Genomic DNA, 12,465 nt, shown 5'->3' with positions numbered 1-12,465 from the left:
TTTCTAACTTTTAAACTTCTAATTTCATATTTTCAGCTGTTTGCAGAACATTAGTCTTTCAAACATACAAAATATATCTTAACTGACTGTCTTCTGGAACATATCTGTTTCTGTATTAGTGCCATTAGGCCACTCAATCGTGTTGACTATTTAAATTATTTCATGAATTTTGCCTAGATCATTGAAATTGCCTTTTAAATAATGGGATTCTGATTGTTTAATTAATTTAAGTCCTAGATTTTCCCCAGTCATTCTGATCTCCAGGACTGAGTAAGTCTAAACAGCATACTTCACTCGGCTAACTTCCCCAGCAAATCCTTGCATTGGTGCTTAGAAGAAAAATTAGCAGCCCTAAGCCCAGTATCTTGTATGCCCTTTTGAGTCATGAACATCCACCCATGTGCCCGTAAAAACTCATCATCTTTAATCCTTGGTAAGGAAGGTGGTACCGTGCAATAACCATAGATGTATAACCTTGACTGAGCTATTTAACTTGCTACTCCTCAGTTTTTTATCCATAAAATGAGGAAGCTAATGGCACTTACTTTATATGGTGCTGTGAAAAAACTAACCAAGTTGATAATCAAATAAATGAATGAGAGATCACAAATAGTGATAAGTGCTATTATTAAAGCAAAACAGACATGTAACAGAGTAAATCTAGTATGTATAGGTGGGTCGTGGAGGGAGGGCTACTTCATAAAATCAATAGATCCAACCAACAACCATCCAGCTCATATTCCTCATCTGGCATACAAGAACACTATGAAATATTTTAGTCAAGTATCTTACCCAAATCATGGTAAAGTTTTGTCAATGGCATTACCAAGAATATTAGCCTAGTAAACCTCACTTAAATGAAATAACCTCTTTTTTTTTTTTTTGTAACGACTTGTTCTTAGTGAATCTTTGTTGGCTAACACTGGTTACTGTGGTCTTTTGCAAGTGCTCACGGAATCATCTGTTCTGTGATTGCTTATGAGCGTCAAAGTAGAAAGCATAATACTTGTTTTCTGCATTCTGCTACCTGTGCTTAGATTATATAGAAAACCCTGGAAAGTTAATCCTTTAAGTTTTATCTTGCTATTATGACTGTTAAAGAAAAAAAATTTTTCTGATACTTGTTAAAATAGTAGGGAATACTTTATTCAAGTCTGTCACAATAGGGGTATTGCATTGGAGAGAAAGATCAGATTCAATTTCGAATACAGCAAAGACAGATGGGCATTCATAGCCAACTAGAAGAGTGAGGAGGGAGTGGTTAGCAAATTACTAAGAGGAGGCGTCAGAGACAGGGGGATTGTTGCTAAACTGGGCTTACAGGATTCTTACCATAAGCATTTCACCAAAAGCTGGGAGTGAAGTAGTTGATGAGATATCAAGGGTGATCAAATACCAAGGGTGGGGAGATGACTTAGCAGGATTATTTCCTAAAACGGAGCTGAGCAGACCAAAGACAGGACTGGACAGGGGCCAAGAATGAGGGCTGGTTGAAAAGAGGATTCTGAAGAATTTAACTAACGTTTAGTCGAGGGGAGAGTCTTTGTCAACCTGAAGTCACCCATTTAAGTTGTTAATTTCTATCTAACATGGTATGGAGTCAAAATTAAAACCAAAAAGAATGATGACTGGCTATGAACTGAATGAATGGCAATATTGGCAAAGGTTTTTTTTTTTTTTTTTTTAATTCCCCCTTAGAAATTTCTAGACTCAGTTAAAGCTTAGCAGTATACATCCTTTGGAATAGCCTGAAGAAATGGTTTGATGGGGACAAACACTCAAATAATATCTTCAAAGTGTTATGAGTGCCTGTTCTTTCAAAGTTATTCTGTAACTGTTATTGTTTAAATTATTCACTGTGCATTATTATATCTCCAAAAAGGCATCATAAAGTGGATGTTTTTGTTCACACCAGAGTTTCAGAATATAATATTTAAGTAAAACACACAGATTTCTATATATTTAATTTAATGTAAAATAGGACATTTCAGTAATCATTACTCTTTTTTTTTTCTAATCTTAAGAGTATCATATGTATTTAACCATAATTAGGACATTAAAGAAGATAGCAATTTATTTGATAACTAACATACAATGTTAACCAATATGTTATCTTTTAAGACATACTAATAGTTGCAACGACCAGCTGCACAAAGGCCGCAATCATTCCTACTTTCCAGTCTGTCTTTCCTGACTCAAAAGAATGTTTGAAAGAAAATTTTCTAACCCTCCCCATCAAAATTAAAGGTAAATCTACACTGGCTATTTCTTTGTTCTTAAAAGATATACTCCGAAACCTCTTTCTTTGTTGTTTTATTTTACCTAACTCTGTCCTACTATGGCACTACAATATTTTGGGAGGAAATAAGTACCTCAAGATACAATTTAGAACAATGATATCAAATGCCAGTGGCAGCCGAGGTGTGGACATATTCATGAAGAAATAACCATGAAGCTCTCTACCCATTCCTCACACCAAAGGAACAGAAAAGCTGCAATAGTAGAGGAGTGCTCACGGATCAGAGGCCCTTCTCTGGTGGATGTCAGGATGACATAAAAAGCCCTACTGAGCTGAGATCACCTACAGAATACAGGGACAGAAGGGAGAGTATTTATCCGAAGAAGCCTGAGATTTAAATCACAAGAAATGTTATTATCTTAAATTGGCAAAATAAAAATTTCTGCCATTGGCAGTTTGAGATCCAAGTTCAGGAAAATAAAACTCCGACTAAACATGTGATGATGTAACGTGAAGTTTTAAAGGCTATGCTACCAGGGCATTTACTCAAGAAAGAGAGGCTTTATGATTTCCATAGTATCTCTTATGTCAAAATTGGGGAAATATTAGTAACTCACCCCAGAGAGTTGTTATGAAGATTGAATGCATTAGTACACACAAAAGAAATAACTAGAGTATTAGCACATTTATTATAATTATTGATTATGTCCAGGATCAAGATGATTTTGATACAGCAACTTGCTTTATACATCCAGGTAGTGCCCTTGGGCAGTGTGAGTTAAAATTTTTTTGATATCATTTACCCATCTGAGAATCTGATGTTCTTCTCCATAAAAGTGAACATGCATATAATTTCTTTAGCTCAAAGATAACTAACAGCCATTCTTTGCACCTCTAAAGTTTGGTGGACCATATGCTAAAAGCCCCTGGTCTTAGCATTGGAAATAATATCTTCTATTACTGCACTACATCTTCAAGGAGCTATTTTTCTTCTCACTTTTGATTAAAAAGATTAAATCATCCCATCAAAATGTTTTCTTGGAGAATGAGAAAAGACAATCAACAGACACTACACCAAAATGACATGGATGTAGGAATTATCTGACAAGGATTTTAAAGCAACTATCATATAAATGATTTGTTAAGTAATTACAAAAGCACTTGAAACAAATCAAAAATAAATGGAAAGTTTTAGTAAATAAATAAAAGATACAAAGAAGGACAAAGTGAAAATTTTAGAATTGAAAAATTCACTAACAAGAAATAAAAATTCAACGAGAAAACACAGCAATAGACTGTTGAGGACAGAGGCAGGAATCAGTGAATTTAAAGCTAGAACAGTAGAAATTACCCAACATGAACAAAAAAGAGAAAATAAACTGAGAAAAAATATGGCAGAAACTCAGTGACTTGTTGGACTGAAACAAAATATTTAACATGTCATTGGACTCTAGGAAAGATAAGAGAAAGAGAGTGGGCTGAAAAATATTCTAAGAAGTAATGATGAAAATTTTCCAAATTTGGCAAAAGACATAAGCCTAAAGATTGAAGAAGCTGATCAATTCCCAAATGGGATAAACCCAAAGAAATCTACAGCAAGATACATCATAACCTATGAAAACTCTAGACAAAGAAAAAAAATCTTAAAGTGAAAAAAGAGAAATGACATTTTGCTTTCATTTGAATGAAAACCACTCAAACGTCATCATGAACCATGGATGCCAGAAATAAATGGCACATTTTCAAATGCTGAAAGAAAACCCCAAATTCTGTATTTGGCTAAATTACCCTTCAGGAACAAAGGGGGAAACAAGACATTCTCAGATGAAGGAACATTAGGAGAATATGACACCAATGAACCTACTCTAAAAGACTGACAAAAAGGAGTTCTTGAATATTCATGTTCTTAATTGTTTTACTGAAGAAAAATATAGTTATTCTTAACCAAATTGGATAAATAAGAATACGAAAGCTTAGAGCTATGAAAGAATTTATTCAAGGCTGTCCAGAGACAGTGGTGTATGATAAACATAAGTCATAGAAGAAAGCCATTTAACAAGGTTTATTTATTCTCTCTTTTTGTCTCCTCAGTTACAGTTTAGTTCCCCCATCATAAAAAAAAAAAAATTTAAATCTTCTTTAACTCTTAAATGGAAGTATAAATGCCTTTTAATTGCAATATTGTAATAGTAAGTGTAATATCCCATTCACAGAACTAGACTATAAAATGGGTATAATAGCTTTAACAAATTGCAGATTCAAATATCCTGCCTTAGCTAACGTCTGTAATGACAAGCAGTGAAATCATTTTGAATCTACTGGGACCAATTTGCTGGTGCAGCGCACAAGGTCCAGTGCTTCCAGCTATAATTAGAAACCGGTGCCTGGTCTCCATTAGTTTTAGTTACTATAGTAATTCCACATGCAACCTGTGCCTGCTGACTAGTGAACTAGATCGTGTATCTTCTGTAAATTGCTCTTGTTAGTCACTTGTAATTTATTTTATGTTTCCAACAATTTCAAACCAGCAGTGTCAGGAACACATGTTTTTGCAATTATTGGAAAAACAAACCAGGGAATGTGCACCTCCAACCTCATCCCACTCTTGGCTATTAACGTTTATGTAAACTTCTGAATATTTTTGAAAATCATCAGAGATTGTGAACATGATTTTTTTAAATAAAAGATAATAAAATATATTCTCTTTCTGCCAAGAATAGTTATTACAGAATTTTGAGATCTCTTTACCTCTAGAAAAGAATATAAAATAATTTATTATCTGCCTTGTTTTTCCTATCTGCATTCTGATAGTCAATTTATTAGTGATAGATTATTTGAAATCAGATCATAATATTCATTGTGAATTCAAATTCAGTCAATATTTTTAAGACACCTAATGTGTCTGAGATTAGCAAAGAGCATTTACCCATTCTTGTCCATGGGTGCATCTATATTCAGTAAAAGCTAACAGTGTGTTATTTTCTTATTCTATTTTGGCATGTTGTCAATCTCATAAATACATGCGCAACCTCAAACAGAATACCTTACCAAATAAGTATTGATAATGTGTCAGATGCTTGTATAATAATGAATATTTTAACAGCTATCCCTAGAGCTTTGAGCAATTATGGAGAGTAAAATATCCAATATTGATCTACACATAGATCTATACCTCACATATTTCTTTTCAGACATATTTCCTTTTAAGAATTAGAAATTTGGTTCATAACATTAAAATACACAAGTCAAGTAAGTTGGTTTGTATCATTTTAGTGCATTACATCATAGCCTGACATGTAAGCAGGTGATCAAATGCTTATTGAGAAAATAAATGAATAAAAATTTACAACACAAATATCAAACTGAAAGGATATATATAAAGTAAAAAGGCTTTTTTGTAATGATAAATAAATTTTCCTTTGGAATAAATTTATGTTAAATATCAATGTGTAAGACCCAAATTTCAAATATATCCCTAACATTGATATTATCATAGACTTCATTCAGAACATAATACTATCTGCATTATATATATAAATATAAAATTCACATTTTATATCCATATGCTTATACTTCTGAATTACTGGATCTAAAAAATTTCTAAGATTTCAGTCCTAATCATTCATGTGATAAAAGTATAAAACCACAATAAGATTTCAAAACACTGCAGGCTCTTTTGAACTCAAACCTTTACCCCAATATTAAGAGTAATGAAGCTTCAAGAGACAGTTGTATACACATTAATTATCATAGTTATTCAAGCTACTTTCCCTTAAGGCTACCATATTTCTAAGCCAAAATGGTATTCTTAGTCCACTCTAACAATTAGCATCTGATAAATGATGCTACTGCCACACTTCTAATACAGTCATTGATCATTTCCAATTAATTCCCGAGAGAAATCAATGGTTTCTTCCTAGAGCATTTACATTAACTAATTTATGTTAATATGAACACCCTTTATCCACAATTTTCTAGGGAAGATGGGCCATTCTATTTATACACTAGTTACTGCTTTAGAGTTTCAGTATACTGTTTCAGAGCTCACAAAATGTATAAAAGAGCTATAAAGATCAAGTAAAACTGGATAATTTAACCACAACAACAGAATCTTGACATTGATGATTGTTGATCTAACTCAAACCCAACAAAGAAGCTTTGGAAGATTTTTCATATTGGTTGGTTATAGTCTGGAAATGTTACCATGTGGTGAAAACCCTACTCTTTGTTTGAATGAATACTTCTTGTAGCCACTACTAAAATGATTTATGTTTCTTAAAGATATACCCAAAGGGTGATGCTCTAGGCAAATGTTTGCTCCATTCCTATTTATGGTTTACTCCATTCTTGTGTTCTTAAATAGTTATCAACTACATAATATATGCCAGTATAGTGTGAGGGCCTTGGACATTCAAGCAAAACAGAGCCAGCCTTGTCCTTACTGAACTTATATTCTAGTAGGAAAGACAGACACACGTGAATAACATGACTGTATTTGATAAGAAAATGGGTGATCTGAAGGGAATTTCCAGGCTACCTTTCTCCATCAAACATACATATCTCCAAAAACAGAGCGATATGAGTGGCATGCAAATAGTATTTGGAAACTATGTTTTGAGCGAGCCACAAGGTAGGGAAATTGAAGCCAAAACTCTTGAATAAAGCCTGGAACCTTGCCAAGTGGCCCTAGGTAAGAGGTGTTCACTACTTCTGACAGAAATGATTGAAAATGCCCTCATGGGGAAAAGATACCCTATTTGGACTCCTACGTTTCCATAGATTGAATCAAATAAATGCGAGATCACAATAAGAAATTACAAAATATGTAAAGAAACAAATCATCATGAGTGAGAATCACAGAAACAACAAACAGGTGTAGATCCTCAGCTACTTTGAGTTCGAAATTATTATAAAATAATAACAATTTTATACTATAAAATAATAATTGGAATTCTAATTATTAGAATTCCAATTATTATTTTATAATGTAAAATATTATATTATATATAATATACTACAGAATATAAAATAACAATCTTAAAGATAAAAATGGAATCACAAAAAATAAACATGCAATACGAGATTATAAGAAATGACCAGGCAGATTTGAGGGGGAAAAAAGCCAAATAAAATTTTTAGGGAAAAAAAAATTTTTTTTAGGAAAAAAAATTTGAAATTAAAAACCTCATGAATTTCTTAAACATCAAATAGATAGGAATGAATTAACAAGAATATACTTTTATGTACAATACCTTTATGAAGGATATAGGCAAAGTTAAGAAAACTACACCTCAAAAGAGTAATTTGGATAAGAGAGAAACATCTTTCCCTCTCATATAACAAGACAGATGGGGCAAGTGGCCTCTGTTCTGCCCTCCTGAACACGTGGCTTCATCTTTGTGTCCACAGCAGTTGCTGCAATCTTTCTCAGCCACGTGATTCAAGGCAGCTCATTCACTAGCACCACCATGACTTTCCAGCCAATTTAAAGGGATAAGCAGAGCATAAAGGGCAAATGATTTCCTATTTCTCGAGTGTGAATCCTCAGACGTGCATATTCAATCCTGCTCATATACAGGTGGTCAAAATCCAGTGTTATGGCCACGCATGGTCACTTCTAGATGAAACTTGAGGTTGAGATATGATTACTAAAATGAAAATAGGGAAATGTATCCTTGGAGATCACAGCAGTTTCCACACCAGCACAGAGTGGTAAGGAGATAAAAACAGTGAAAGAGAGGCTGTAGGATATAAGGATAGTATGAGAAGATGTAATAGAGGCCTGATCAGAGTCACAGGAGACATTAGAAAAAAGCAGAGTAAACGAAGCATTGTGGGGAAGAAAAACAAAAACAAAAAACTAAGCAGAGAAAAACACAAACCCACAGATAAATGAAATATAACACATAACAAACAAGCAGGAAGAACAGAGAAATTAACAGTTAGATGTATTATATATTACAGTGACTGCAGATCAAAGATACAATATCTTATAAACTACAGTTTCTGACCAAAATCAAATTAATTTGGAAAAGAATAACAAAAAGATAATTTTAAAAATACTTATTGAGGAATTTAAAAAACAGTTCTAAATAATTCATAGGTTAAAGAAGAAATCATTGTGGAAACTAAACTATTAATACCTGAAACTGAATGATAATGAAAATGTTATACATCAAAAGACCTGCAGTGAAAGCAGAATTTAGAGGACAATTAAATAATAAAAAAAGAAAAGTGAAAATGAGCTAAGTGACTTTGCTTAAGAAGTGAGGAAAGAACAGCAGAATAAAAGAAAAGAAGAAAAGAGATAAATTAAGAGCAAAAATTTTTGAAATAGAAAAAAATTATATAAAAAAGTGTTAGTTCAATGGGGGAAATTATGTATCAGATAACACCTGGGGAGACAAATCAAGAAAAGTAAAGACAAAGGGGGAAAAAAAAAATGAAACAGAACTGCAAATACACTAGTAATAAAAAGGGTAGGATGATACTAGTGATAAAAAAAAGTTAAGAAACAACTTTGCTCCAAAATTTGAAAACTTAGATGAAATAAATTTTTGGATATACGTAATTTACCAAAACTGACTTAAGAAGAAATAGAAAGTGTGAACAGCACTTAAAATCATTAAAGAAATTGAGATGGTAGTTAAGTTATTCAGCTTAAAAAAATCAAGCTCGGATTGTATTACAGAATAATTCTATAAAACTCCAAAGGAATTGATCATTTCAACTTTATAAAAACTCTTTCAGACAATAAGAAAAAGAGGAATAGTACATAATTCATTCTATATGGCCAGTATAATTTTGATGTTAAATTTAAACAAAAGAATGTAAAAATAAAAAATTACAGGTTGATCTCATTCATGAACTTGGAATCAAAAATCTAAATGAAATATAAACTGAACTGAACAGAGTATTAAAAATAATACATTTGACTAAGTTGAGTAGCTCTGAAATGCAACAGCAAATGATCATTAGAAGTTAACATAGTGAAAGGGGAAAAAGTCCTCAACATTTTCATCTCATTAAATATAGGAAGAGCATTTAACTAGCATTTATTGAGGACTCTCTAATAGGTGTATATTTTCCTTGATTTATTTTTAAAGACTAAACTTAAAAATATTTGATAACTTGATAAAATCTATAGATAAGCAGACATATGATCAAAAGATGGAAAGGGGGGCTACAAAAATGAAAATAGTGCCAAAGTGATAGGATATTCCTTTAATATTGTTACCGTATTATTTACCCAATAATAGTTTACTTAAAATATTAAACCCAACCTCAATCTATTTTTAAATTTAATGATCAAATCTTAACGGTGAGTCTTGTTCTTAGTTCTCATTATACCTTCATGTCTGGTTGCTTTCCATAAATACTAATTAAGTGTGAATCACATTTTAGATTTATTTACATATTTATCAACTTAAAGAAGAGAAAATAATTGAATCTGCCTGTTAATAATTTCTTCACTTCAGAAGATTAGAAAAATCAAAAAACAAAAACAACCCTACACAAATAAGGCATTAATGGCATAAAAAGGTGTCTTGTTTGTCACTTTAAAGCTGCTTTTTCTTTGAAAAGCACATCTTTTCAGCATTATTAGAAACGGGCCTTCTGAAAAGCAAACTATTGTTAATTCCATGGTTTTAGGTAGGATATTTCCAATGTTACCTCCTCTATCCAGAAAATCAATGGCACTGCAAGCTAGTACCTTTACATATTTGTAAGTTACAAGTACACTTATTATAAATTAGCAACTAAAATAATAGTTTGACACATGAAAGTATGGGAGACTTGGTGAGAATACTGGAATTTTAATTTTGTAAGCCATATATTCAAGTAATCAATAATGGAGCGTTGCCCACTGAGAACTGGGGTCTGGGCTGAGACCTAAAACTTGTCTCTTCCCAAATGCAGTATCATGCGCCACTCTCAAGAGCTAACAACAGGTCAGTCCAGATGCTAAGGCCAGGTACTTCGAAATCTCCATCTTGAGCTTTACAGGACTTCAGAGTAGTTAGAACTTCATCTTTCAGAGGCGGAGGGGCCTGACAGAGGCTTTGAAATCTGCCGTACAACTCCTCCCAGGGCACATCCTGGGACTCAGTTCCAATCCAAATGCCTTTCTGAAGGTCGTAGTGCAGATGTCGACCCCAGTCTGTTAGCAGACCCAGGTAGACCCGGGAGACCTCTGGATGGCGCCCTGCCACCGAAGTTAAAAGCCCGGCTGGGAGGTTGCGGCAAAAGGCAACTATGACCTCCGATTTCCCCAGAAGCCAATGAAGCAGCTCTCGGCCCCGCTCTCCCGCTCTTCTGGGGTTGCCGAGTTCCGATTCCTCTTCTTGGTGCCGGGGAGACGAAGGCGGCAGCAAGAGCGCAGCCGCTGTCACCTTCAGGAAGTTGTTGTGGGGCAAGTGCTCCCACAGGCGGCTGAGAAACCTGCCAGGGCCCTCCGCGTGGGCCTCCCCCACCTCCTGCAGACGCTCCAGCAGCAGCTCCGCCTGGGTCTTCATCAGTGAGTCCTCCTGAAGGACCGGGTTCTCTCTATAGGCGCTGGAGCGCAGCATGTGGACAGCAGCCCGGCGGCGGGCGAGGAGGGCCAGGCTGCCTTGGAGCGTCCCCTCTTCGGCGCCCGGGACGCCAGGGCCGGGAAAGAGCTCCTGCAGCAGGTAGTGAAAGGCAGCATCCCCGAGGGCCCGGTTCGCCAGCAGGCGCAGGGACAGCAAGAGATCGCAGTGCCCCAAGGCCTGGAAGTTCGTCAACCCTAGGGCCGGAGCGGGCCCAGAGCCGCCCTCCTGCTTCCACTGGTTTTGCAGTCGTCGCTCCAGAGCCTTGCGAATGCGGGCATGGCGGCCAAAGCGCCTGTGGACGTGGCGTAGGTAGCGAGCCCACTGTAAGGCCCTGCGCACGGTCGCGGCGTCCCAGGTGCTGACGTGGGTCGTGCGGGAGACCGCCAAAACCTCAGAGAAACGCTCCAGCTGCTGCAGGAGCGAGTCCATTGGGGCCCACCAGGGCCATACTTCCGCCTTCACCCTGGAGACGGAGACTCTCTGCGTGGTGATTGGCCTGTCCCTGTAATGCTCCGCCTCTCCACAATGATATTGGATCCAATCCCTGTCAATCTGACAGCTAGAATCCGGGTACCTGCCCTAAGGGAAAGTTAAGCCGGAGCAAAGTGCACTTGGTTTTACTTTCGCCACGAATATCGAGGATGCGCTTATGGGAGGAAGAATAAATGCAGGACATCTTAGTGAGAATTACCCGAGCGACGTGAGAGATGCTGCTATTCACAAAGGTCTCCGTGCTTCCTTTCGCTTTGAAAATAGTCTCTAGTAGAAATTTCCTGAGTTTTGCCTGAGTGAATCTGTGTTAAAGTTTATCATAATCATAAGCCAGAGACGTGCTGTTACATATAAGAAAATGTTATTAAATGAAAATTTTAGTTCAAGTCAGTGTAGTGGAAATGTACTGGCCTCCAATTAATGAATACCAGGCACTATGCTAAAGTCTAGGCCTTGGCCTTGTCACTTCATTATTAAAACTGAAGCCCAGGTTAATTGAAATTCACGATTAATACTTTATTAAAATATTAAAGGAACTTAGAATTTTATTTCAAAGTTGTACTTTTTTGTTTTGTTTTTGTAATTTCCAAAGCAAAATAGCTCAACTGACTTTTTTTTTTTTTGGCTTGATACGTACTTTAGTATGTTAAGTGTTTATTTTAATTAGCTGTGTATTATCAATTGACTTATTTCACACAGATAAACAACTGATTAAACAAAATGTCATTTAGGAGCATATAACAAAAAACATATGCTTGTCTCAAGATTGTGGGGAGAGGGGAAGAAGGACCTATTTCTGGAATGTCATCTGGATTATTCACTTATTTATGTATTCTGCAATATTTATCTGCCAACTCCTAGGAGTTCTGTCGTCCAAAAACCCACAACAATTGATAATCTACAGAAATTGGTGACATAACTCATTTGAGCTGAATTTGTTTCCAGTCCTAAAGACACTAAGCAAAACTATTTTAGTGAGTAGTCAGAACTGATGTTTTGTTTTGTTTTGCTTTAACAAAAAAGGGAAGAGAAACAAATTTACCAGAGGGAGAGTCATGTTTCTTTTATTATTGCTTTTTAAAATGAATAAATAAAGCAGTGGTGCTTATGCTGTTAATTCAGTTTTAGTATTTACTGTTTATCAGTTAACCAAACGCTTAT

At 35.4% G+C, this 12,465-nt stretch overlaps 1 protein-coding gene across 1 annotated transcript; it reads right to left on the bottom strand.

The window, feature by feature from the left end:
- Positions 1–10,040: 10,040 nt before the first annotated feature.
- FANCF (FA complementation group F) lies at positions 10,041–11,263 on the bottom strand. Its single transcript, XM_010964758.3, has one exon. It carries the CDS (start codon positions 11,239–11,241, stop codon positions 10,162–10,164), a length of 1,080 nt encoding a protein of 359 aa, XP_010963060.1. The 5' UTR covers positions 11,242–11,263; the 3' UTR covers positions 10,041–10,161.
- Between the last annotated feature and the right edge of the window lie 1,202 nt (positions 11,264–12,465).

This window comes from Camelus bactrianus, chromosome 10 (assembly GCF_048773025.1).
Source record: "Camelus bactrianus isolate YW-2024 breed Bactrian camel chromosome 10, ASM4877302v1, whole genome shotgun sequence".
Classification (NCBI taxonomy): domain Eukaryota; kingdom Metazoa; phylum Chordata; class Mammalia; order Artiodactyla; family Camelidae; genus Camelus; species Camelus bactrianus.
The sequence above is the reverse complement of the archived record's forward strand: the minus strand, read 5'-3'. Positions and strand labels throughout refer to the sequence as shown.